Raw genomic sequence first — 27,697 nt, 5'->3', positions numbered from 1 at the left:
TTCTTTCCTTCCTTCCTTCCCTCCCTCCCTCCCTTCCTTCCTTTATTTCCTTTCGCTCTTTCTTTTGTTTTCCGAGATAGAGTTTCTCTGTGTAGCCTTGGCTGTCCTGGACTCCCTTTGTAGACCAAGCTGGCCTTGAACTAACAGTGATTCTCCTGCCTCTGCCTACCAAGTACCAGGATGTAAGGCGTGTGCCACCACCCAAATGTTATTAAAATGTATAAGGTGAAGTAAAATAAACATGTAAGACTGACTTTTCAAATAAATTTCAGGTACTATGCCTGTTAGTTAGCCAGGTGAAAATGTTTAAAAAGTAGACAAAAATTGTGAAATTGCCTCATTTCTTGATTGAATTGTGAAGAACTGATGTAATTCTGCAGTTCATTGTATTCTTCTGAATGACTGCCCACGGTGGTCTCCTGTTTGCTGTAGGCAGGCCTGATGGACAGAAGCTTGCAGCCTGATGGAAAGGCCAGCCAGGAATCCAGACTGACCTTGGGTCACCCTTGTCACGTGACTAAGTGCAGCTGCAGCAGCATGTTCAACCTACCATCTGTACAGAAGGGTTGGAGGCGGGCCTGAGGAGGTGGGGTAGTGGTACTCCTAATTCTGTCTGTCTTTGGGGACAGAAATGCTAGTTAACCTTGTTTTAGAATTTACCTTTCCCCCTAAATATATCAATGCTTATTCCAAAAAAAGTTAGTATATACAAAAATTTAATTCAACTATGAACATATTAAGGATATATTTTCAAAAAAAGTTTATTCAGAATCCCAAATACAAAGTAATACTTAAGTTTTCCTTATATTTCTTACTGTCTTATCTAATATGATATTTATTTGTGTATTTAAAAATAAGTAATGCTTAAATATCTTAGCTAGCATAAACCTCCAAGACAATGTATTACTTAATGCTAAAATAAATTATATTCACTATAATAAATAAATTATAGCCACTAATCTTACCTAATTTGGGTTATTTATATGACTTGTCACCAGTTCACAACTTTTAAAATGAAACTTCATTATTTGTAAAGATTTATTTGAACACTTTACTGTTGATAAAGACAACATATAGTTTGTGGAAGAACATATGAGTTATTACACATTAATAATGCTGTGATGTCAGTAAAAATGAAATATTCTACTAATTTTGAGTAGAGTTAGGAGTGCATATAATATACAACCTTGATGGCATCCAGAAAAGTACCTGTTCTGTTAGAAAGACAGGCCTGTTCTTATTAATATACATTCACAAGTGATAGCAAAATTTATCACATAATTTATACGTTGTCCAATATTATATAAAATTTTATTAGTATACTTAAGCTAGATGCTGTATGATATCAATTACTTCTGTTTTTGCTTTAGTAAATTACAGCTGTCAACTATCAGCCTTGAAGTATTTTTATTTTGTATGTGTAATTGTATCACACATTGAAGAATATCTAGAAGACTAAAATATTTGTTTTACATTAAAGTAAATGAAAAACAAATTGTGTCATAAACAACACCTAGATTATTTATTAAACAACAGATATTTAATATAACTGTGTTGTAAGGTTAAGTTTCTTCAAACTCAGCTTTTTAACATGTTAGCTAAGAAACAATGAACTGCACTAATTTCTCAAATTGCTTAATAAAAACATGAGTTATACAGACTACTTTGTAAATTAATGTGTCCTTGAGTTTTATTCATTCTGCGTTATGTGACCTTCCCTTGAATCGGGAGGTGCTTTTGAGTCAGACATCTGAACACTCATTTAAGGAGAACAGTGGATCCTATGTCGTAGTTGTTACCAAATTAATCACAAGTAAGCTTACTGTAAACATTTTTCATTTTCTTTTGGTCCTAGAAATAAATTTAGTAAAAAAAAAAAAAAACTATCAAAATGCTTAATAAAAGCAGTAAACTATAAAACTGTAAACTATAAAACAACTGTGAAGGACCATGGAAGAACACGCAGTCGTGGGAAAGAGCAGCAGAGCTGCACTTTAAAAACGCTTTCTTAATAATGTTACGAGAAATTTCCTGTCATTTCTACCCTTCTCTTGCCTCTCCAGTTCAGTTGTCCATTCCACTCCTCAAATTTATGCCTCCTCCTTAATGACACTGTTCTACCCAGCACACACGTATAGGTAACTACAGCCTGTTCATCTCATGTTGCCAGTGTATATGTGTGTAGGGCCGACCACTTGTCAGGGCACTCCCCTTCCCAGCAGCCATACAGAGCCTGTAGCTCTGTCGAAGGATAGAGCTTTTGCAGTTTCTCCCATCTATTTTGCCGTGTCAACTGTTACTGTCATTGTGCTGGTCTTGTTTAGGCAGCCATATTGCTGAGACATTGAGTGGGTATAGTTTCCCTGTCCTTTGTAGAAGAGTCTCATAGCAGACAGTGTGGTTCTCTGGCTGCTAAAATCTCCCACAGAGTTCCTCGAGCCTTAGGTGTGTGGATTGTTTTTGACTGTGTTTTGACCAGATGTGAATTAGCTTCTTTGTGTGGTGAGAGAGGGTAAGTATTTAGAATGCTGTAGATTCCCCTCTAGGGTGCATGCCCTTACCAGCCACAGCATTTGGCTAGGTTTACAGTAACCAACATGAATTTACTCCTGCTGAGTGGTTCTTAACTTTAATTGTGCAGCTGTTGATAACAGCCAAGATTATAAGTGGCACTCTTGTGCCCTTGGGGATATCTTGCCTTGATGGTCATTGTGGTTCATAGGCCTCATAGCTAGATGAGAAAATTGTTTCTTTCTTCGCTGGCAGCTTGCGTAGCATCTTCAGATACTGTGAGCCTACTCTTCAGGGAGGAGGCTTCCAGGCCAATTTCAGCTTCATTTCCTCCAAGTACTGTGTTCAAAATGTGTGGTGTCTTCAGCAATAGATTCTTAGCTTCAAGCTGTGGGAGACAAGCAAGAATAGCCATAACTTATATTACTTTGGGAGTGTCTTGGACTCCTGAGGCACTTGGGTTTTATTAGGTAGTCTTTGGCTTATGGGGGCAGCATTATCACCCTAAGTAGTACACCATCATTTCAACTGTGTGTACATAGTCATATGCATGCATCCACACATTATGTGCGTTATTAAGTAAACTCTAGCTGTTCTGTACATCCTGAGTGTTGGTTACTCCTCCACCCTTCCTCTTACTCTCCCTTCACAGCATCTGTGTTTACTACCTCCAATCTAGAGCGCCTTCGTCTCATCTCCCTAGTGGTTTCTGCGGTTGCTCCAAGTTACATGCATGCTTTTAAAGATTTAGAGCTGGGACCTACAAATGAGAAACAAGATGTGCGTTTGTCTTTCTGGATCTGAGTAACCTCACGTTGTGTATTCTAGTTCTGTTCATTTACCTGCAAATTTCATTTTCTTTACAACTGAATTAGTCCATTTTGTTTATGTACTACATCTTTATTCATTCCTTTGACGAAGGGCATTTATTGTTTTTCATTTCTGGCTATTATAAATAGAACAGCAGTGGCCAAGCAAGTACATATGGAATAAGATGTAGAGTCATTTGGACATTTCATGGAACAGTATATATAGCTGGATCATATATGCTAGATCTGCTGATTTCCATAGTGGCTGTGTAGTTTGCAAACCTACCAACCATATCCTTACTAATATTTCTTGTCTTCTTTCTTTCTTTCTTTCTTTCTTTCTTTCTTTCTTTCTTTCTTTCTTTCTCTTTTTGGTTTTTAGCTTTTGGTTTTTTGAGACAGGATTTCCCTATGTAGCCTTGACTGTCCTGGAACTCACTCTGTAGTCCATGCTGGCCTCCCAGTCATGGAGATCCGCCTGCCTCTGCCTCCCAAGTGCTGGGATTAAAGGCTTGCGCCACCACCACCTGGCAAAGATTTATTTATTATGTATACAGTGTTCTGCCTGCATGTATACCTGCACACCAGAGAAGGGCATCAGATCACATTATAGGTGGTTGTGAGCCACCATGTGGTTGCTGGGAATTGAACTCAGGACCTCGAGAAGAGCAGTCAGTGCTCTTAACCTCTGAGCCATCTCTCCAGCCCCTTGTCAGTTTTCTTGATTTTGGCCACTCTGACTGGGGTAAGATGAAATAGCAATGTAGTTTTAAATTGCTTTCCCCTAATTAATTGCTGGTGATGTTGAACACTTTTATTTTCCTTAAAGAAAGATAGTTCTTAATTTATTTCTTTTCAGAACTCTGTTCAGATTGGTAGCGGCCCTCCTCTCCCAGGTTTTTGTCATTTGTTTTCTTGAATTTGTTTTTTAAGTTCTTTGACTATCTTGGATATCAGTTCTTTGTCAGATGTATAGTTGACAAAGATTCTCTCTTTACCTAGTTGACTGTCCTTGGCTTTTAGTTTAATAACGTCCTCATTTGTCTTTTGTTGGCCTTAATTCCTGGGCAGTGTAGTTTTGTGCAGCAAGTCCTTCTCTGCACCACATCTTGTAAGGTGCTGCCTGTCTTCTGGCAGACTCAGTTTCAGGTACCATATTGGGATCTTTGGTCATTTTGGACTTGACTTTTGGGCTGTGTGATAGATAGGGGTCTAATTTCATTCTTCTGCGGTAGCCATCCAGTTTCCCAGCACCATTTGTTGGAGATAACTGTCTCTCCCAGCACATATAGTTGTCCATATTGGTCAGCTATCAGTGGCTGTAGTTACATGTGCCCACATTCACGTCTTCCATTTTGTTCCATTGATCGACCCACTTGTGCCACTGCCATGCTGTTTTTATTACCGTTGCTTTGTAATATATATTGAATCTGGAATTGTGATTCCTCCAGCATTATTCTTTTTGCTTAGTGTTACTTTGGCCAACCTCAGTCTTTTTTGGTATGTTATGAATTTTGGGGATCCCCTCATTTCTTGTAAAAAATATGGGGATTTTGGTTTGAATTGCAGTCTAGTCTTAAAATGCTTTTGCAAGGATGCTTGTTTTTTACAACATTTCTGGTTTGTTTGTTTGTTTGTTTGTTTTTGTTTTTTGAGACAGGCTTTCTCTGTGTAGCCTTAGCTGTCCTGGACTCCCTTTGTAGACCAGTCTGGTCTTGAACTCACAGAGGTCCACCTGCCTCTGCCTCCTGAGTGCTAGGATTAAAGGCAGCCTCCTGGTTCTTATAAGTTGATTTTGTTTCCTACAAATTTGCTAAAAAGTGTTGGACATTTCTGGAAGTTTTCTGGTGGAATTTTTAGGGTCTCTTATGTGTAATGAGTATCTGTTATGTCATCTGGAAATGGGGATAATTTGGCTTCTTTCCTATCTGTATCTCATTGCTTTCTTTCTCTTGCCTTATCGGTCCAGTTTGCGTGCTAAGCAGCACTACATCTAAAAGAAGTGTGGCCGGACATGGTGGCACACGCCTTTAATCCCCACACTCGGGAGGCAGAGGCAGGTGGAGCGCTGTGAGTTCAAGACCAGCCTGGTCTACAAAGCGAGTCCAGGACAGTCAAGGCTACACAGAGAAACCCTGTCTCAAAAAACAAACAAACAAAATAAGAAGTGTGGACAGTCCTGTCTGATCCTTAATTGGAATGGGATTGTTTCAAGTTTTTCTTTCTTTATGATGATGTTGGCTGTGGGTTTGTCATACATAGCCTTTATTTTTTATATATTGAAGATTTCCTGAAGTTCTACTTTCTTTGGGACCTTCATTTGCACCATGAAATTGCTTTGATGGTGGTGTGTATACAGCTGATGCCAGCATAGGGCAGCAAATGCACATTGGACATGACTAGCAGACAAGTTCTCACTGCTCCCATGTTTTAGGTGCTAGTACAGTTCTAGGCCACTTCCTCCCCCTCCATCTGTCGCATCCTGGTAACTAGGAGAGCTCCATCTCGTCTGTACCTTCTTCTGTCACTGCACGAAGCCCTTGTACTGGAACATGGCTGTGAACGGCTGTGAGGTGCATTAGAACAGTTCCTGGATGGTGGTACATTTGCCACTGAAGGTGAATGACATGTGTAGTCCCTGAGGTGTAATGTCACAGACAGCTATGTTCACAGTGTTAGGGATCCACTGCATCAGGTTACTTTGTGTGTGTTTGGATGTTAAGCATCTGCTGCACTTCCTTCATGGACATGTGGACATGAACATGGTAGCTGTTGTCAGTTAGAACCCATGGCAGTGGGTGACACAGATGGCCATCGTGGTCTTGCCTCAGACATCTGCTGGGTGAAGTTAGGCACTGTCAAGGTGGGGTACTGCTGCCTGCCCAGTTGGTGAAGGGGCATGAAGAAGGGTAGGCAGCGAGAGGGTCCCATATTTACAGGTATGTGGTTACCCCACTTGTGGTGGCAAATAAGAGGTGGTTCATAAGTGTGTGTGTCAACTTTAGGCCTTGAAGCAGGTGTGATAAGTGAGTCACAAGTCCTTATCAGTGCAACAAGCCTCATGGTCTGTTTTCAGCAAGCTGATAGACTGAAAGGGTGGCGTTATAGAACTCACCCACTGTGGCCAACACCCTGGAGGAAGGCAAGACACTGAAAGTGTTCATGATTCTTCCTAGGCACTCCTCTCTGATAAGGATACCTGTCTCAGACTGCCACCCCCATCACACCCTGCAAGCAGCGCAACTCTCAGCTTCCTTCATCACAATGTCCAACGCCAACTGAAGTACCTCTGTAGCTTATGGGTAATGCCTTGGCCCATTTGTTCCTAGCCTAACCTAAGAGGTTACCAGGCCTGATGATCTGCCAGAAGAGCCCTGCGCTAACTTCACAAGCACACAGTGTGGGACACAAACGTGTGGCCTATTGTTTTTTCGATGCACTCCAGCTGGAGGGTACTCTCTCTGTAGTGTGTGGAGGTGGGGTCCCGGCATACTTGTCAGTAATCACTTGACACCAATCTGATTGGTGCACAGCAAGGCAACTGCACACTGGCTCGAAAGAAGGCAGGAGGCAGAGTGCTTCTCTGGGACTTGTATTATGAAGGCAGATGCCTTTTCTGCATCTGTTGAAGTGATCACACGATTTTATTGCTTTTACTGATTTATGTCAGTACTGCTGAATCAGCCCTTTATCTCTGGGATAAAGCCAGCTTGATCAGGTAGATGATCTTTTTGATAATGCCTATATTTTTATAGTTTATAAGTATTTTGAGGATTTTTGCATCTGTGTTCATCAGGGATATTGACCTGTTGTTTTCTATTGTTTGTCTTCGCCTGAATTTGGTTATTAGTGTAATATAGTCTTCAGAGAAGGAGTTTGCAAATGCTCTTTCTGTTTTTCCTTTGATAACCTTAGAAGTACTGTTTGTAGTTCTTTGTAGAAATTCTGGTACAATTCTGTGAATTCATCTGGGCCTGGGCTTTTTTAGTGAGAAGTCTTTCAAAAAAAAAATTTTTTTTTTATGTGTTCATGTGTTTCTCTTTGTATGTTCCATCCACCAAGATGTGTATATATGGGCACCAGAATATTGAGGGCCTGCTTTATTTTATGGGGAAACTGAGGTCAGTGTAGATCCTGAGGCTGGCTGGTGATCCTTCAGACTTTCACTGAGGGCAACCTTCTAGGCCGGAACTGATTGTAACCGGCAATGGCTTCCACTGATGGCAAGAGGATGGTAGGGCTGATGGCTCCTAGCTGGGGCTTCCGCTGATGGTGGCAAGCATCTAAAAAAGGAAGGGAGCCAGGCGGTAGTGGCGCACACCTTTAATCCCAGCACTCGGGAGGCAGAGGCAGGTGGATCGCTGTGAGTTTAAGGCCAGCCTGGTCTACAAAGCGAGTCCAGGATGGACAGCCCAGGCTACACAGAGAAACCCTGTCATGGAAAACAAAAACAGAAGAAAAAAAAAAGGAGGAGAGAAAAGAATATCTCTCTCTCTCTCTCTCTCTCTCTCTCTCTCTCTCTCTCTCTCTCTCTCTCTCACTCACCCTTGATGATGAAGTAAGACAGACTCCAGAAGGTAGATTTCAACAATCTTCTTCCAAGTTTTTCTTACTTTACACAATCACATGGGACAAGATTCCAATGAGCGAGTTCCAACAAAAGATTCCTTATTATTTCTCCCACAGTTTATGTATCCAAGCAAGATCTTTGAAGCTGTGTAAAAACCACAATGTGGTTACATCTTATCTCTCTTTAAGTGAATGATTACAATGAGAATATGTAGAAAAACATGTTCCTCGATACCTTCGCACGATCAAATGTTTTACAGATCATGGGTGAGAAACAACAAGTTATTGCTAAAAACCCACATACATTTGTAACTAAGCAACTTGTTATAGATTAACAGAGAATAAGCAAGCCAGACGGTTTCTCAGCCAGCTTCTCTTTCCTGGCAGGCTGCAGTTTGTGGTTACAAAGAAAGAATCATCTTAAAAAGTAATCTTATAAACATCTTAAAGGAATCACACATCTAAACTTTTGTGTAAAAAACAATCAGCCATTTCTACTTAAAATCCTAAAGGTGCTCATCTATCTACTCATTAATAATTGTATTAAATCATATCAGAAAGCTGAGGGCAAAAAAAAAAAAAAAAAAAAAAAAAGGAATAGGGAAATCAATCCTCATCTCAGCCACCGGCCCAACTTGAAAGAATCACATCGGCCAATGCTTCAATGGGCCATTGTCCTTGCTTTGCTAACCTCAGAAAGTCCCTAGGTTACTAGTAAGGTTGTACTTTTTCTTAATTTCAATTGTTCTCTAAGATTTCCTGCATCAGGGCCAGTAGCAAAAATATCTTTACCTCACTTTGCTAAACAATCGATTTTTCCAAATTCTTTCTAAAGGTGGTGGTCTTTGTTAACAGTCTACATCAAGGGTGGTGGTTGAGTCATTAATCTGCTGAAAGAGATCAAGCATGTTACTGTGTGTGCAATGAGTCTGCCCAGTGAGGGCTGGAAGCTCTCCATATAGTACTCACAGAATTCAAATATTAGGAATATTATAAAGACTGCAAAGGTAACAAGCCGAGCTATGCTCCATAACAGCATGAAGTCCTCAGGACACGTAGTTCTGGGGTTCTGCCTCGCTGAGACACACCCATCATGGATATGCTAATCTGTGGGCCATATTCCTTGGGCTCTAGAGCTGTTTTGCTGTTCCTCCTGCATGGCCCCCACAAATGGCGTATTAAAACCACCTCTAGTACTGGATTGGAGCTAATCCCTATCTTTAATTCCAGGAGTATTTATTTTATGATCTAAATAGGGTATGACAGAGTTTAGTGTATGTTTCTTTAGTATTGTAAAGTCTTCTCTTAATTGTCCCATTGACTGGAATGAAATACCTTCTTTATCTCTTCTGATTAGTTTTGGTTTGAAGCCTGTTTTGCCAGAAATGAAGACAGTGAGTGACAACTGTTTTTTTCCTGGTCCCATTTTCTGGGTCCTCTGAAGAGCAGCCAGTATTCTTAACTGCTGAGCCATCTCTTCAGCCCCTCTGGTCTAGGGATTCTCCCTCTCCTCTCCTTCCTTCCCTCCCCTCCCCTCCCGTCCCCTCCCGTCCTCTCTCCTCCCCTCCCCTCCTCCTCCCCTCCTCTCCTCCCTTCCCCTTCCCTCCTCTCCCCTGCCCTCATCTCCTGTCCTCTCCTCTCCCTCGCCCCCCTCCCTCATTTTTTGGAGACAGGATTTCTCTGTGGCGCCTTGGCTGTCCTGGATTTGCTTTGTGGACCACAGAAATCCTGCTCGCCGCTGCCTCCCCAGTGCTGGGACTGCCTTGCCTGGCTTGCTGGTCTCTCCTCAACATGGCTGATTCTTCAGTCCCAGCTGAGCAGAAGTACAGATTTCAATTCAGAATATTGAAGAACACTGATAATATTTAACGGACCCTCAAAATATCCCTCTGAAATTTCATAAGCCAAGACTTTAATCTTTTAAAAAAATTTTATTTTATTAATTTATTCATATTACATCTCAATGGTTTTCCCATCCCTTGTATCCTCCTATTCCTCCCTCCCTCCCATTTTCCCCTTACTCCCCTCCCCTATGACTGTGACTGAGGGGGAATTCCTCCCCCTTTATATGCTCATAGGGTATCAAGTCTCTCTTTGGTAGCTTGTTATCCTTCCTCTGAGTGCCACTAGGTCTCCCCATCCAGGGGATGTGGTCAAATATGAGGCACCAGAGTATGTGTGAAAGTCAGACCCCACGCTCCACTCAGCTGTGGAGAATGTCCTGTCCATTGGCTAGATCTGGGTGTAGGGGTTTGCAAGACTTTAATCTTATGTACTGCTTCTTATCAGTGTCTTCTGAGTTCCCATAATAGTTTAGGAAGCTCTGAGCACTTGATGGCTTTTCTAGCCCAAACTTCCAAAGTCCTTCCATAAGCCTCCCCAGAACATGGTCAGGCATGCCCCGGGCCGTGTCCCACAGCCCTAGTATCAGTTTCTATCTTTGTTAGGTTTTCTATTGTTGTGATAAAGGATCATGACCAAAAACAACACACTTCATCATCCAAGACAAGAACGCAAACAGAGCCCATGGAGAAGCGCTTCTTACTGGCTTGTTCCTAGTGGCTGGCTTAAGACTGCTTTCTTATCTACCCAGGACCACCTGCTCAGGGATGGCACCACCCACAACTGGCTGGGTCCTTGCTTGTGAGTCAGTCAGTCAGTCAATCGATCAACCAACCAAACAATCAAGATGCCTCATAGGTTTGTCCACAGGCAAATCTGCTGGAGGCAATTTCCTACCCATGGTTCCCTCTTCTCAAAAACTCTAGCTTGTGTCAAGTTGTTAAAAAACAAAACCAGAACAAGGTCCCACTAGTCTCTGTATTTGAATCATTTTACTAACTTAAGTTTTCAGATCTTATGTTTTCTTCATTTCATTCTGTTTGTATGTTTGTTTTCTTGGCCATCACTCAACTTATGGATAGCCTCCTTAAGTTCATTGAGCTGTATGTGTCTTGTTATATACTTAGAATTCTCTGGTAAAGTTATAGTTAGAGATTGTCCTAGGGTTCACCTAGCTAGTTCTCATTGGAGAACACTTCAATAGGACTAGTCCTATAGGGGTTTGTGGGGAGGGGACACATACTGTTGGCCTTCTCTGTTGTTTGTTTTTGGGGTGTGACTTTGGCATGTTGATTTTTTTCATTGGTTGTTTCTGATGTGGTGTTCTAGGCTGCCTCAGGACCTGACCTGGAGCTGGGCCTAGGAGATGACCTTGTAGGACATGGTTCTCTAGGGTACTCACCAAAGAAAGCCAGTGGAGGAGTTTCTGGATAGGAGCTAGGCCCAGGAGTGGTTGTGACATGCTTGACTTGGTTCTGTATTGTCCAGTTGAAACCAGCTGTAAGGAAATGATACTGTTGCTTAGTGAATCATTATACATCTTTTATCTCTTTGAAACAGGACTACATCTTTAATATTTAATGCAAACTACTTTGCATTTTAGTTAAGAATGGTAGAGAAGAAAAACACTATTGATTAGTAGTCAATGTATATTTTTTAAATTTAGATTTGAATATGTTTTATTCCTTCCAAAACAGACACTCCTTGAATATGCAGAGAAATGGAAAACTTCAGAAGACCCTTTACCTTTACTGGAGGTATACACAGTGGCCATCCAAAGTTATGTCAAAGCTCGACCATACCTTACCTCTGAATGTGAAAGTGTAGCCTTGGTTCTGGAACGCTTGGCATTGTGAGTAGAACTTTGAAAAGTGAATTGAAGACCATAGTTAATTTATTCTTTTGCATTATTTCTCAGTCCTTAATAACTATTTAATTTAAAATAGATTTTACTTAAAATAGTTAATAAAGACTCTACTGAAAGAATTACTGGTTTTGTTTTATTTTCAATAATCATTTGTATCCTTTTCTTTTTTAGAAGCTGTGTTGAACTTTTACTGTGTCTACCTGTTGAGTTATCAGATAAACAGTGGGAACAATTTCAGACATTGGTGCAGGTGAGATTACTTACCTATTTAATATGGATGTAGCTTAATCAGTTTTGCTTATTTGACTAAACTTTAAGGCATCTAAACGATGTTGTTTATTTGCTCTTTGTAGGTGGCTCATGAAACACTGATGGAGAGCGGCAGCTGTGAGCTGCGTTTCTTAGCAACTCTAGCTCAGGAGACTGGAGTGTGGAAAAATGCAGTGCTGTCCACTATTCTGTCCCAAGAACCATTGGATAAAGATAAAGGTAAATATGAGAGAGAGAGAGAGAGGGAAAAGCAAATAAATCATTAGCCTAGGAAACACATACTTAGATTTGTTTGAGTGTAACTCACTTTAAGATGTATCAAAGGAGGCCCATATAATTAAATTTTGGGTGAAGGACTTAAAGCCTTTCACGTTTATTTGGGAGAAGATGTATTTATAAGAATTTAGAATGGGGCTAGAGAGATGGCTCACTGGTTAAGAGCAACGCCTGCTCTTCCAGAGGTCCTGAGTTCAATTCCCAGCAACCACGTGGTGGCTCACAACCATCTATAATGTATCTTCTGCAGATAAAGCACTCATATGCAATAAATAAAATAAATAAATCTTAAAAAAAAAAAAGAATTTAGAATGATCAAAACTGCAATTTTTCACCTCAATCTTTTTTCATCAGACGAGTTCTTTGTGCAGTGCCCTGGCAGATATCAGTGTCCTTTGTATGTAATGATGAACTCATTTAACAGATGAAGAGCAGAAATAAGGTAGTAAATAATTTTCTTCAAAACAGAGTAAGCCGTCTCTGCCGGAACTCTTATGCTGTTTCTAAGATTCTCTCAGATTATTCTTCAGTCTTGCTGTATTTAATTGTTTTATGAGCTCAGACAATAAAGATCCCAGTTCAATTCAAACTGACAGGCATTTCATTGACGTAAATAGCTAAGTACTAATATTAGATAACAGTTAGAGTGCTAAAGTGCTTACACCATGAAGAACAGTATCACAAATGTCTCCTATGTATTTTCTCATTAAATTACTTAAAATTACTTTGGCAAGCAGAGGTGCAGAGCTCAGTGTAAGGCCAGACTAGCCTATATATATATATCTATATATAGATAGTTTCAGGCTAGCTAGGGCTACATACTGAGATATTATTTAACTGACTAATAAGAAATTAGTATGTCCAGTAGGGAAGGGCATATAGTTATCACTATTAGCTTCTTTCATTATTGCTGCTTTTCTTATTGACTGTTGGCAAAGTCTGGGTAATTTTGTTCTGGACAGGAAAGGCCATGAGATAGAGATTTAAGCCAGTGTTAATGAACTCGCTGGCACTTTTAAATTTTCCAGGTTTTCCTGTTCATGTCTTAACTATTTCTTCAGACAAGTGGTTACTCTTGTCCTCTCTCCTGACATCTTCACCATGCTTCCCTGGTTGTTCCAGTGTCACCCACGTTCAGTTCTGAAATTCCTCTAGTATTATGTCCTATTAAAAGTTGCCGAATAAAAGTACAGTTATAGGCTGGAGAGGCGGCTCAGCGGTTAAGAGCACTGGCTGCTCTTCCAAAGGTCCTGAGTTCAATTCCCAGCAACCACATGGTGGCTCACAACCATCTATAATGAGATCTGGTGCCCTCTTCTGGTGTGCAGGTATACATGCAGATAGAGCACTCACATAAAATAAATCAATCTTTTTTAAAGAGTACAATTATAGCCAACCTAAAAGGATTGACTTCTCTTTCTATTTTCTTCTCAGTAAAAATTTTCCAATTTCGTATTCTCAGTAGCATTTTCCTATTTTTCCTTTACTCTGCTTTTTAATCCAGATGCAATCTTTCTTTGTTGGGGGTGGGGTGTTGAGAAAAGGTTTTTCTGTGTAGCCTTGGCTGTCCTTGAACTCACTTTGTAGACCAGGCTGTCCTCAAACTCACAGAGATCCTCCTGCCTCTGCCTCCCAAGCGCTGAGATTACAGGTGTATGCCACCTTGCTCGGCCCATAGCATTTTTCTAAACTAACACTTTTTATTAAGTCAGAAAAAAAGGAGTCTCAACTTTATCAGAGGTTTAACGTAATTTAAAAAGACAATGTGCTCTGCCATCTTGCTTGGTTGGATGAGGTTGACGCTGCACCTGTTAACAAATGGCTCTGTTTGTCAGTCTCTTGGCTGCTTTATTTCTTATCCTAACCTTGCACAGCCACTGGAGTGATTTGGACTGTGCAGCCAGCAAGAATTTCTACAATCATACGGAGTCAGGAGAAAGGTGAAGGAAGTGGATTTTGGCCTCTACATACTAATTTACTTACATTCTCAGATTTAGTGATGCTCAGACATCTTGTAGGTCTAATAGGCTATCCTTTCACTTAGCCTAGGTTAGCTTCTAGTAAGTGCTAAGAGGCAAGGCCTTTGAAGGCTATACTTGTTAGTTTATTTATAGTGAGGCACTTGAAATTTTGATGGAGTATTTGAACAGGGGTAATCTATTTATTCCTGAGTTTAGTTGACTGTTATTTTACTGAATCTGCTAAATTCAAGCTAAACAGCAGCAACAAACTGCTCTTTGATTTGAAAGCATGCCCATAGACAGGGGTGCCTCACTTTGGGATCTCAGCCTCCAAGAGTGAAGTCACTAGGCAGTCAGGCAAGGAGATGGTTTGCTTTGGCTTCTTGACAGGGTCTCACTGCGTAAACCATGCTAGCCTCACACTTGTCTTAACTTCTCCAGTGAAGGTCTGAGCCCGAGCCCCCATGCCTGGCTTCGGGTGAATGGTTTCTGATGTCAGAGGAGAGGCAGGCGTGCCAATCATGCTGCCTTGTGCCCTCTCTAGTTGTAACTGAATTGGAAAGCTACTTAGTGCTCACTTCCTTGTTATCCTGTTTGAATGCCCTTTGAAACATCACTGGAAGATGAAATCACTCCAAACCCTTGTAAAGAATGGAATCGATAATTCAGTTCATTCTCAGCCTATTAAGAGAATCTTGATTGTAAGAATTACATTTGGGAAGTTTTTGTCTTTTAGAAAGCCACTGTTTCTAAGCTGGCCTTAAAACTACAGAGTGAAGGAGGGCTGGTCCTCTCACTCACACCTCCTAAATGCTGGGGTTATAGGCTGGCCCTGATGATGCTGGGGTTATAGGCTGGCCCTGGTGATGCTGGGGTTATAGGCTGGCCCTGATGATGCTGGGGTTATAGGCTGGCCCTGATGACGCTGGGGTTATAGGCTGGCCCTGGTGACGCTGGGGTTATAGGCTGGCCCTGGTGATGCTGGGGTTATAGGCTGGCCCTGATGATGCTGGGGTTATAGGCTGGCCCTGGTGATGCTGGGGTTATAGGCTGGCCCTGGTGATGCTGGGGTTATAGGCTGGCCCTGATGATGCTGGGGTTATAGGCTGGCCCTGGTGATGCTGCGGTTATAGGCTGGCCCTGGTGATGCTGGGGTTATAGGCTGGCCCTGATGATGCTGGGGTTATAGGCTGGCCCTGATGATGCTGGGGTTATAGGCTGGCCCTGATGATGCTGGGGTTATAGGCTGGCCCTGGTGATGCTGGGGTTATAGGCTGGCCCTGGTGATGCTGGGGTTATAGGCTGGCCCTGATGATGCTGGGGTTATAGGCTGGCCCTGGTGATGCTGGGGTTATAGGCTGGCCCTGGTGATGCTGGGGTTATAGGCTGGCCCTGGTGATGCTGGGGTTATAGGCTGGCCCTGGTGATGCTGGGGTTATAGGCTGGCCCTGGTGATGCTGGGGTTATAGGCTGGCCCTGGTGATGTAGTGCTGGAGATCAAACAAGGCCCTTGTGCATGCTAGACACTCGACCATTTCAGCGTCATCCAAAGTCCGCAATTCAGGCGCGCATGCGCTTGCTTGTTCACAAATCACATACATTGTTTAGGTGTCAATGGCCATGTGTGCCAGTTCCTGTAGAAGCAAGAGAATAATTTTGAATGTCATGCCTTAGGAGCAGGAACAGCTACTTTATTTTTTGAGGCAGGTTCTCTTATTGAGACTTTTAGGTCATCCTTCGCTAGACTGATGGGTGGCCAGTGAGACTCTGTCTCCTCCCTAGCACTGAGATTACAAGTGTACACTTCCATGCCCAACTCTTTAGGTAGGTACTGAAGACCAAATTCAAGTCCTCCAGGCTTGAACAGCAATTACTTTATATCTTTCTAGCCCCCACAACTGAGACTTCTAAAGGCCACTATAATTGTTGTGCTTAGTTTTGTTTTTCATATAGTCTGAAAATCTTCCTGGTATTGTATGAATATATGCTGTCAGGATTCCTTGTCTATAGACAATATGCTTTTTGTTCTATTGACTCGTTCTGTGAACATCTAGTCTGTGTCCCAAATATGATTTTTATATAATGTATATATAATAATTTGTGCTTAAGTTACTGTAATAACAGTTATATTTTTGGTAAGTTCATTGAAGTCACTATAGTCACACATATTGGTTTTCTTTTTAAAACTTATTTAGAATTATATGTGTATGTATGTGTGCATATGAATATGTACACATGTGTGGGTGCCCCAGGAGGTCAGGGGTTTTAGTGAAGCTAGAGTTACAGACAGTTATGTGCCACCCAGTGTGGGTGCTGGGAACTGAACTCAGGCACTCTCCGAGAGCGCTGCGTGCCCAGAACCGTGCAGAGCGCTGCGTGCTCAGAACTGTGCAGAGCGGTGCGTGCTCAGAACTGTGCAGAGCGCTGCGTGCCCAGAACTGTGCAGAGCGGTGCGTGCTCAGAACCGTGCAGAGCGCTGCGTGCCCAGAACTGTGCAGAGCGGTGCGTGCTCAGAACTGTGCAGAGCGGTGCGTGCTCAGAACTGTGCAGAGCGCTGCGTGCTCAGAACCGTGCAGAGCGCTGCGTGCCCAGAACTGTGCAGAGCGGTGCGTGCTCAGAACCGTGCAGAGCGCTGCGTGCCCAGAACTGTGCAGAGCGGTGCGTGCTCAGAACTGTGCAGAGCGGTGCGTGCTCAGAACTGTGCAGAGCGGTGCGTGCTCAGAACTGTGCAGAGCGGTGCGTGCTCAGAACTGTGCAGAGCGGTGCGTGCCCAGAACTGTGCAGAGCGGTGCGTGCTCAGAACTGTGCAGAGCGGTGCGTGCTCAGAACTGTGCAGAGCGGTGCGTGCTCAGAACTGTGCAGAGCGGTGCGTGCTCAGAACTGTGCAGAGCGGTGCGTGCTCAGAACTGTGCAGAGCGGTGCGTGCTCAGAACTGTGCAGAGCGGTGCGTGCTCAGAACTGTGCAGAGCGGTGCGTGCTCAGAACTGTGCAGAGCGGTGCGTGCCCAGAACTGTGCAGAGCGGTGCGTGCTCAGAACTGTGCAGAGCGGTGCGTGCTCAGAACTGTGCAGAGCGGTGCGTGCTCAGAACTGTGCAGAGCGGTGCGTGCTCAGAACTGTGCAGAGCGGTGCGTGCTCAGAACTGTGCAGAGCGGTGCGTGCTCAGAACTGTGCAGAGCGGTGCGTGCTCAGAACTGTGCAGAGCGGTGCGTGCTCAGAACTGTGCAGAGCGGTGCGTGCTCAGAACTGTGCAGAGCGGTGCGTGCTCAGAACTGTGCAGAGTGGTGCGTGCTCAGAACTGTGCAGAGCGGTGCGTGCTCAGAACTGTGCAGAGCGGTGCGTGCTCAGAACTGTGCAGAGCGGTGCGTGCTCAGAACTGTGCAATACATTCTTCAGCCCACTCACTCACTGTTGCTTGTAGAGTGTTTTGTCTCCAGCCTGCATATATATATATAATTATTATTATTACAGAAATGATGTTTTAAAGATTCTTTTTAATTTCATTCATGTGTGTGACTATGGAGACAAGAAGCAGCCCATTAGATCCCTGGAGGTGGAGTTAGGGCTTTTCTGAGGGTGGTGAGGGTGCTGGCTTACAAACTTGGGCCATCTGGAAGAGCAGCAAGGCTCTTGAGTGCTGAGCCATTTCTTCAGTCCCACATAAGTGGTTTTTAAAGCCAACTTCACTACTCCCTTCATTGTCTCCCACACTTATCAAGATCCTTTGGATTTTGTATTTTTCTTTCTCAGCTTCATCAGTAGCAGATGTACTGTTAAATAGCTTTACAATCAAGGTCCTTAACTATAGTCGTAAAGAGACCACGTAAGGCCAACCACAGAGTGTATGCCTGTACTTGTAGTAGTTGAGAGGCAGGGCAGGCTTACGTTTGAAATAGCGCGGGCTGCGTACTGAGTTGAAGACCATTCTGAGCTCTGTTCTGAAGTTCTGCCTCAACAGCAACCCCGGGGCTGGTTGGTAAGTCGCTGTTGATCTGTACAAGACTCTGTATGATGTAGCGCTCCTGGGGAGGGGTGGGCAAGGTCCATTCAGAAACGGAGGCGCCCATGTGCTCTTTGCTTCTCAGCTGCCCTCAGTCAGTGTTGCTTTACTCATCAAACATATGTATTTCTTTCTATTTCTGGCCCATGAACCTCTACTTTTTGCTGTAAGCATTTGATGAAAGACCATAACCATTGTTCAGCATTCTCTTAAGCAAGCAAGAATTGTGTAGTATTGAAATAAGTTTGACCTCATTTATTATTTTTTGTATTGTCTTACTTTTCTGAGATACGCTGGCCGCCAACTTGGTGCAGTCCCTCTGCCTCCTGGGTGCTGGGATTATCCTTGTGAGCCTCAATGCCCACCCTCATTTACTGTTTATTATTATACCTGATTATAATCATTAATGTCTTATGTTAGTATATTATATTAACCAAAATTAATAAGCCATTATAAATATTGTGCTACTCCTGAAGTCCAGTGCTTCATGCAGAGTTCTGTAGTCTTTACTTACATTCTGTCCCAGGATCCAACACAGTATATCACACCACGTTAGTCATCTTAAGTTCTCACTGGTATAATAGTTTTTCAGATCTCACCTTTTTTGACAAACATGACAGTTTTAATGGGTACTAGTTCAGATATTTTGTGCAGTGTCCTCATTTGAAATTTGGGGGAAGGGACCACAGTGGGAAAATGCCGTTGCCATCACATCCTGTCAGCATGACTTAACCATTGTGGTGTGAATCTTGGCAGCCTGCCGAGCTGAGCAGTGTGCCAGTGTTCTGTACGCTGAGCTTGATTTCTTCCCGTGCTGTGTAGCCCTGGCTGTCCTGGGCTCGCTTTCTAGACCAGGCTGGCCTCCAACTCACAGCGATCCGATCCTCCTGCCTCTGCCTCCCTGAGTGCTGGGATGACAGGCGTGTGTTACCACACCCGGGGCTATGTTGTGTTCTTTGAAGGATGTTTCTGTGTACATCCCACACCTAAGAGGGAGGAAATTATCCTCTACCTCCTTGAGAGAGCACAATCAATAAATCTTCTCTGGAGAATTCTGCCTATCTATGTCTTTTCCATTGAGTATTTGCTCATTTATTTAATATTAGTGTGTACTCATGGACAGTTTAAAAATACTTTGATCAGAGTCTAATACTACTTACTGTATTTTACTGCTCAAATTACTGTGGTTTTTGGTTAGAGCTTGTTTATTTTTCCTGGTTACATTGACACAGTCCTATCATCATTGTTTTTGTTTTTCAAGATAGGATTTCTCTGAGTAGCCTTGTTTGCCCTGGACTCCCTTTGTAGGCCGGGCTGGCCTCGAACTCACAGTAACTCACCTGCCTCTGCCTCCCAAGTCCTGGGATTAAAGGCGTGCGCCACCACGCCCAGCTTGGGTTTTGTTTTTTGTATGAGCTACATCCTTGTTTTCTCCTACTACAAGATGTTCCAGGATTGCCTTGCATATTTCCCTGGTTCCTTTTATTGGAGAAAGTACCAGAAACCAATGTTTGAGTCACTGGACACACACATACATATACATAAATCTAATATTTATACAGTACATTTATGTATATATTATGCTGTTAGTTTATATGATATGTGCTAACGCATCACTACTCTCTTACCTATTATTTCTCCATCTCTTAGTGTGGCATCTGCAGACATTTGTCCTGTAGTTGACTCCCTCCCCAAGGTTTGTGTCAATAGTGGCACTCATGCCCCAGCCTCATGTAAGGCAGAGAAGCTGTAGTTCGGCTCCACTAGCAGATTTGTTCTAGTGGACTATTACGCCGCTACATTTTGGAATCCGTATACCTTACCACTCATTCTCTTTGCTGTAAAGTTCTGTAGTTCTGACAAGAGCTTTGTTACATATCCATCCACAATAGTTGCCCTGTCCTAACACTATCATCACAAAATCTACATGTCATCTTTGTCCCCAAACCTAAGGACTACTGAACCACTTGCCGTGTATAATTTTGCCTTTTCCATTTGACATAACAAAATACACTTAAAATGTCTCCATGTCTTTGTGTGACTTAGTTAATTCCTTTTTATTATTGGTTACTGTATGATTGTCCATATATACCATGATTTGTTTATTCAGTGGCCATTTTTAGTAGTATGAACAAAGCTATTGTAAATGTTTATATGTAGATTTCTGTGAGTTTCTATGTGAATTGGGCAAATGTTTCAGAGTTTGGTTACAGTATCTAGGTGCAAAACACTGTTTAGCTAAGAGACGGCCAAACTGCCCAATGAGATGCTTATATAGAATTTTGTATTTCTGTCAGCATTGGGTGATATTGTTGTTTAGTTTTGTTGTTTTGGTGGAGATACCACACCACTTTAGTTTGTATTTCTACAGTCCCAGATGATACTCAATATCTTTTCAGATGCACATTTGTCATCTGCATATCTTTGATGAAGAATCTGTACATATCATTGCCTAGTTTTTGAACTATGTTGTTTTCTTGTTGGATTTTAACAGTTGTGCCATCAGGCCATGTGTTCCTTTACACTGTCTTAGCCTTCCTCCTAACAGCCACTGGCGGAGCAGGGCTCCTCTTCAATAGGTCCCGCTTCTCAATAGCCCCTTTTATGAATCTAAAAACTTCATCCCCATTTTTTAAACATTGTATATATTTTTCTTTTGTGTTTTTCTTTAAGTACTGTACTTTTATATCTTATGTATTTTTTTTATCTGTTTTGAGATAATTTATTTGAAAAGTCTAATCTATTTGTTTTGAGTGAATTCTGTTTTGGTTCTCAGTAGTCATTTATGTTTCTGAGAAGTCACAAGCCATCCTCAGACTTGTATTCAGGAAAACATTCTCTGCTACTTTGCAAATGTATCATTGGTTTCATTTTATTTTGTTTTGTTTTTTGTTTTTTGAGACAGGGTTTCTCGGTGTAGCTTTGACTGTCCTGGACTCACTTTGTAGGCCAGGCTGGCCTCGAACTCACAGCTATCCGCCTGCCTCTGCTTCCAAGCGCTGGGATTAAAGATGTGTGCCACCACCTCTTGGCCCATTGGTTTCATTTTGAACATTACAGTTTTCATCAGTTTCAAAGTCTGTTCCTTTTGTTGTTCTTGTTCTTTTAAAGTCTTTTTTCTTTTATCTTTCTGCTTTTTAAAAATATATTTTTATTTTTTTACATATACATTTAGATTATTACACAAACAAAATAAACTACATAGAGCAAGAAGAACCATGAAACAGTCAGGAATTATATAAATGTTATATTCATAGTGTTTCGGCTATTTGTATCTGGCAACCTTGAAGAAAACATTTTCCTATCTTGGTGAGTCTTTTAAAGTCTTCACCACAATTCATAAGAAGTGAATTCTTTTTATCATAACCAATGCCTAGTTATAAGCAATAGGCCCTTCCCTGGAGACCACCGCCTTCAGCTTTAGTGCTCAAATACTTTGATGAGTTTTGGGTTAGTTTGAGGTTTTAATTTTACTAACATTTCATGTGTTAATACTGACCGTCTGACACCTATTGCACAGCTTTCGTCACACTGAATTCTTCAGCACTTCCCCCTCTGCTTCTCTATTGAAATAATTTAGTTATTTAAAAAAAATTTTTCTTAATTTAGTTATCTTTTTGTCAGCCTTTTATTGAGTCTTGAGCCCAGAAATTCTTTCTCTTTCTTCTTCAAAGGAGAGTTTTCAAGTGTCAAGCTTGCCCAGATACTACCTCCATCCCCGAGCCCCATGGGTAATACTATGCCCTGATGAGGTTCCCTTGGCCCCATGGGTAATACTGTGCCCTGATGAGGTTCCTTCTGATGGGATGAAATACCAGGAACAAAATCAACTTGACAAGGAGAAACTTTATTTCTTCTTAGAGTTTGTTGTCCATCATCCTGGGAAGTCATGCCAGGAACCTGGAGCAGGAACTAATGCAGAGGCCATGGAGGAGTGCTCCCTGACTGCCTTCCTCCTCCTCACTAGCTCAGCTTGCTTTCTTACAGCAGCAGCCGCACAAGCTCAGGCGTGACATCATCTGCCATGAGCTGCCCTCCTACATCAGTCCATCAGCCTGGGCTGGGACTGAGGCCAGGGTGGGGGTGGGAAGTGACTGAGACCTGGGCGGAAAGAGTGGAGATGTGGTCATTTGTTCAGAGACCAGCGTTTTGAAGCTGCCTCTGAAGGGTCTGCGTTGAGCACAGCTAAGCAGACGCAGGCATGGACATGTTACATGTGGCATGCAGTAGAACGGTTTTCCTCTTTGGGGAGTTTCTCCTTGCTTTTTTGAGACAGGGTGTCACTATGCAGCCCGGATGGGCCTAGAACTTACTGTGTAGCTCAGGCGGACCTTAAACACATGCTCTCTGCTTCATCCTTTCAAGTGCTAGGCTCAGGTGTTACCATCGCGTTCAGCAGGACCCTGGGCAAATAAGTTGGCTCCACTTTTTTGTGGGGAACCCAAGACCACTGGGACAAATTTTTAATTAAACTGGTTAAATACGGTACGCTTAGGTTGCAGCTTTGTTACTCAGCTGTATTGATGGCTTAAACCACCCTTTCCCTGTGAGGTGGATGCGGGGAAAGTAGGCAGACCATGCATGACTACAACTTAACATATTTTGTTTTTATGGTGTGTATGAAAAGCATAAAGTAAAGCAAAACTTGGTGCCTTATCTAGATATTCAGAGATGAAGTCCATAAAACTCCTAAGTCAGTGAGCACCGACGCATGCTGCCTCTGCCGCAATGTCAGTCCTGTGCGGAGAGCCGTGTTGGAGATTGGAGACAGTGAGAGACGCAGAGAGGTGAGGGAAGGGCTAGTGAGGAGCTGGGAGAAGGGGCCTTAGCGGACCAGGCCGCTGCCGGCGGAAGGGTGGCCTTTGGGGTGCAGTTTTATGCTACTTCACAACTTCAAACTAGAAGTAGGTACAGTGAGCAAAGATTGTTTTTTTCCTGGTCCTACAGAAAATGATAACTCTAGGAATCAGAACACACATTCTAGTCTTGGTTCTGTCATGATAGTTTTATGACTTAAAGAAGTCATTCACTTTCTGTGTGCCTCAGTTTATACATTCTGCCAAGTGATGGAGCTACAAAAACTAATTCTATACTTCTTAAAAATCCATTTTTCTCTAAGCGTGTCAGTGATTTCCCATCATTAAAACATAAATACATATGATTTTGAAATTTTTAAGACTAGCATTTCTTAAGAATTTTTGGCCTTTAATCCCAGCACTCAGGAGGCAGGTGGATTGCTGTTAGTTCCAGGCCAGCCTGGTCTACAAAGTAAGTCCAGGACAGCCAAGGCTAAGCAGAGAAACCCTGTCTCGAAAAACAAAAAAACAAACAAACAAACAAAAAAGGTTTTTTTGTAGGCTTATTTTGTTTTATGTGTATTATGCTTGCATGTATGCATGTGCTCCACGTGCCTGTCACCTGGGAAGGTCAGAAAAGGACAGCAGCGTCCCTGGGACTGAGTGGTTGTGAGCCGCAGTGTGGGTGTTGAGAATAGGATGGAGATCTTCTCAAGGAGCAGCAAGTGTGCTTACCTGCTGGACCAGTCTCTTGCCCTAATATTTATTTCTAACACACTAATCTACCAAACTATTCTGTACAGGTTATCATTCTAATTTATATACTCTGTTTTAAAAAAGGGGGGGGGGATTATTTGAAATTGGCCTTTTAAGAAATGCCATCATTTTTGTTAGATACCTGCCACTTTGAAAATTTTTTATTATGATCTTTGTTTTGTTTGTTTTGTTTTGTTTCAGATAGGGTTTCTCTGTGTAAGAACCCTGGCTGTCTTGGACTCACATTGTAGACCAGGCTGGCCTGGAACACACAGAAATCCACCTGCCTCTGCCCCCAAGTGCTGGGGTCACAGGCGCCACAACACTGCCTGGGTTCTGCCCCCGAGTGCTGGGGTCACAGGCGCCACCACACTGCCTGGGTTCTGCCCCCGAGTGCTGGGGTCACAGGCCCCACCACACTGCCTGGGTTCTGCCCCCGAGTGCTGGGGTCACAGGCCCCACCACACTGCCTGGGTTCTGCCCCTGAGTGCTGGGGTCACAGGCGCCACCACACTGCCTGGGTTCTGCCCCCGAGTGCTGGGGTCACAGGCGCCACCACACTGCCTGGGTTTACTATGGTTTTTCAGCTCCTGTTGTTTGAATCTCCATGAGAGAATTTGTAAAAATCCCCAGACTTTGTATCTTTGGAATTTCCCTTTTTAAAAAAAGAGAAGCTCTTTTTTTTTTTCTTAATGTCAGTTACTCATAAATAGTCAGAATAACCTTATTTAAATAGTTATTTAAAACTTTTAGAATTTTCTTTGATGGTGAACTCGGTGGAAAATACATTGCAGTATAAATGTCCTAACAGGCTCATGTAGAACTAAAAAAAGAGATGTAATGTGTTACATTTATGTCAGGTAGAGACACCAGATGCTCACACATTTATTTATCTGTGTCAGTTTTGATCATTTTTTTTTCCAGTGTAAAAGGACTAATACGTAGGGAGGCCTAGACTGAAGTAAAGGTTGAAATTTGGAATTCTGTGTTTTTGTTTTTGTTTTTTTTTTTTTAATTCTGTGTTATTGCTTAAATATTTGTGACTTTAATGCTGAAGAGTCACGGTGATTTATAGACATGACTTTTCCTAAAAGAGCAGAGAGATTAAAAGTGAAGGTTCTAGAAGGGAACACAGGATGCTGAAAAGGAAGGACCATCTCATAAGCTACTTACTAGACACATCTCCCATGAATCTGTAATTTGAGAATATAGTGTTTCATCTACAGGACATTTCAGTTATTGGTTAGTAGAGGTTTTCTAAAGGCTTCAAGCTAGCCATCAAGAAATAAGTGTTTAAACATGGTTTTTATCCAGGTACAGAAAACTAATGAAAGTGTTTAAATTCATACTTGGTAGAACATGAATTCTCTTTCACGGGTGCAAAATGACTTCCTATTGTAGAGAACTCAAAGAGCACAGACTTGCAAGAGTAGAAGTATATTGCACGTAAGTGTATTAGCCATTTATATTGAAATAAATACAATTTCAAATACATTTAAGGGATTTGTCTTTTGGCAGATTTCCCCCTTCCTTACTATTTTTTCTGTGCAAAGTTGTATTTATTTTAAAACATCTTTTAAAAAGACAGGTTTCCCCCTTGGAAAAAAAATAAGTAATTATCAATGTAGAATCAAGTATTAGTTAAATTTCTTATTCTGCACTGTCCAAATACCCTTTGCTCCTACTCAGATGATTATGTGGTGCTCTGGGTTAAGGATAACCGCGTGGGTCTGAGTAGTGGCGCAGGCTTTTAATCCAGAGCCAGAGGCAGGCGGATCTCTGAGTCTGAGGCCAGCCTGGTCTTCAGAGTGAGTTCCAGGACAGCCAGGACCACACAGAGAAACCCTGTCTGGAAAAACCAGAGGTGGGGCGGGGGTGGGGGCAGTGGGAGGGTGGGAGAGAGAGAATAACTGCATTTGGAAAACTAGTTTATTGTAATTTTAAAAGAATTTGATGCAGAAATATTTGAATAATCAAGTTTATTGAAGCTAGGTATAGTTGTACACACCTTTAACACGGAGGCAGAGGCAGGAGTCTCTCCATGAATTGAAGGGCAGCCTGGTTTAATAGTAAGTTCCGAACTTGCCAGGGCTACATAGTCTCCAAAAGGGGAAATAAGAATTTCTTCAGTCCATTCTAAATTATGCCTTCCTTAAGAATAAACACATTTACTATAACTTTAAAAGTTGGCAAGCCTGGTATGGCATCACATGTCTGTAACTCGTAACATTTGGGAAACTGAGGCAGGTGGGTCACATTTTAAGCCAGCCTGGGCTACATAGAGAGTTTAGGGCAGCCTGAGCTGTAAAGTAAGACGTTTCAAGGACGGTGGGATGGGCAGTATGATCTCCTCCTGTGTATAAAATCAAACATTATGTGATGTTATATCCTTACTGACAGTAATAGGAATATGTTTTTATGTTTTTAAAAAATTCCTTCTAAGTATTTTTATTGCCGATGGATTGCCAAAATGTTAATAATATATTATGTCTTGTTTTTTCAAGTGAATGAATTTTTAGCTTTTGAGGGTCCCATCTTGTTGGATATGAGAATTAAACATCTAATAAAAACAAATCAGTTAAGTCAAGCAACTGCGCTAGCAAAGCTGTGTTCTGACCATCCAGAGATCGGCACAAAAGGGAGTTTTCAGCAGACTTACCTTGTCTGTCTTTGCACATCATCACCAAATGAAAAGCTAATCGAAGAGGTGAGTATGTTCTTGTTTTTAATGTGGTTAAATAATCTTTTAATTAAATTTAGGTGAGAATGCTTTGGACGTCCTTGCTTGTAGCAAATGGAGCCCGTTTGCCTTTCTTACAGTACGGTGCGCTCCCGGGTGAGGGCACCTGGGATCCCAGCTGCATTTAGAATCACGCGACAACTTGGGCCTTCTAATTTAAATAGTGTGGATTGTTTGTTTTGGCTACATTAAAGGAAATAAGATGGTGGCTTAACAGTGTCATGGCAACTTTTTTGGTGGTATTTATGCCATAACTTCATTTTTATTTGACATCAGGATACCTAAGAATATTTTTAGCTAACTTATTTAGTGAGCGTAATCCTAGATAGAAGCCATAAATTATCTCTCTCTATATAGATTATATGTAAATAAACTCATAGTGTTATATAGCAATATACCATTCAAAAAACTAAATGTTGTTTACATGCTTAATGTAAATGTTTTGTTGCTTTATAACATTCCACTTACGCTTCATTTGGTATAGTGTGTAGACTTTGTACAGACTCCTGGAGCTGTAATCATTACCCAAAAGGAATGTATTTTTGTGCATTCAATTTTACAATTAAAAGTTGATGTATTCATCTGTGTTAAACAATTTAAATGAAAACGAACAGTGTGTTGAAGTGTTCAGTAGTATAGTGCTCTGTGAGCACTGTTTTCAAGTGCTGTACTTCCCTGCTGCATATCTTGACTCTAGAGCAGTAAATAGACAATAAAGGAATTGTGGGTATCGAGGAGCTGCTAGCAGCGTATGGTTGCTGAAAGGGAGAGTCTTCTTATGGGGGTCACTGATAGAATCCCAGGCTCCAGTGAATGGACACACACACACACACACACACACACACACACACACACACACACACACACACACACACACTGCACTCACTCCCTGGACTCTGGGTTGGTTGGTTGGTTTGCTTTTTAAGACATGAGAAAATTAGAGGGAAATGAGTGAAGCCATATCATATTTTATTGCATAGCAGTAGAAAATTCTCAAGAGTAAAGGAACTTTCTATGGGATGGACTTGATATAAGATGAAAACACAATTATCTTATCCTATATACAATCCCCAGCAGACAGAGAAGCATGATTAGAATTCAGACTGTGATTGCCTCAGGTGACTGTCCACATGACAGTAAAGATCTATGTAATATCTATGTGATTTTTTTCCCCTTGAGAATACAAAATTAGAAGCTAGATGATAGAAATTTGGACTAAGTCAGTAAATAATCTTGAGTACGGTGAGGTTATTAGAAAAATTAGAGTGACCAGGTGTGGTAGCACACGCCTTTAATCCCAGC

The 27,697-nt window shown here is 42.0% G+C and overlaps 1 protein-coding gene across 5 annotated transcripts in view; it reads left to right on the top strand.

Moving 5' to 3' along the window:
- The window catches only part of ZNF292 (zinc finger protein 292), a 76,820-nt gene that overhangs the window by 26,316 nt on the left and 22,807 nt on the right, over positions 1 to 27,697 (top strand). For all 5 annotated transcript variants that reach the window (XM_084784211.1, XM_084784208.1, XM_084784209.1 and 2 more), the window contains 4 exons: positions 11,429 to 11,583; positions 11,770 to 11,848; positions 11,952 to 12,087; positions 26,160 to 26,362. In XM_084784211.1, the coding sequence (XP_084640337.1) occupies positions 11,429 to 11,583; positions 11,770 to 11,848; positions 11,952 to 12,087; positions 26,160 to 26,362 (573 nt within the window). The remainder of the gene's footprint in view (positions 1 to 11,428; positions 11,584 to 11,769; positions 11,849 to 11,951; positions 12,088 to 26,159; positions 26,363 to 27,697) is intronic.

This window comes from Acomys minous (genome assembly GCF_964271855.1).
Source record: "Acomys minous genome assembly, chromosome: 1".
Taxonomy (NCBI): Eukaryota; Metazoa; Chordata; class Mammalia; order Rodentia; family Muridae; genus Acomys; species Acomys minous.
This window is presented reverse-complemented; position numbering and strand designations above follow the sequence as displayed.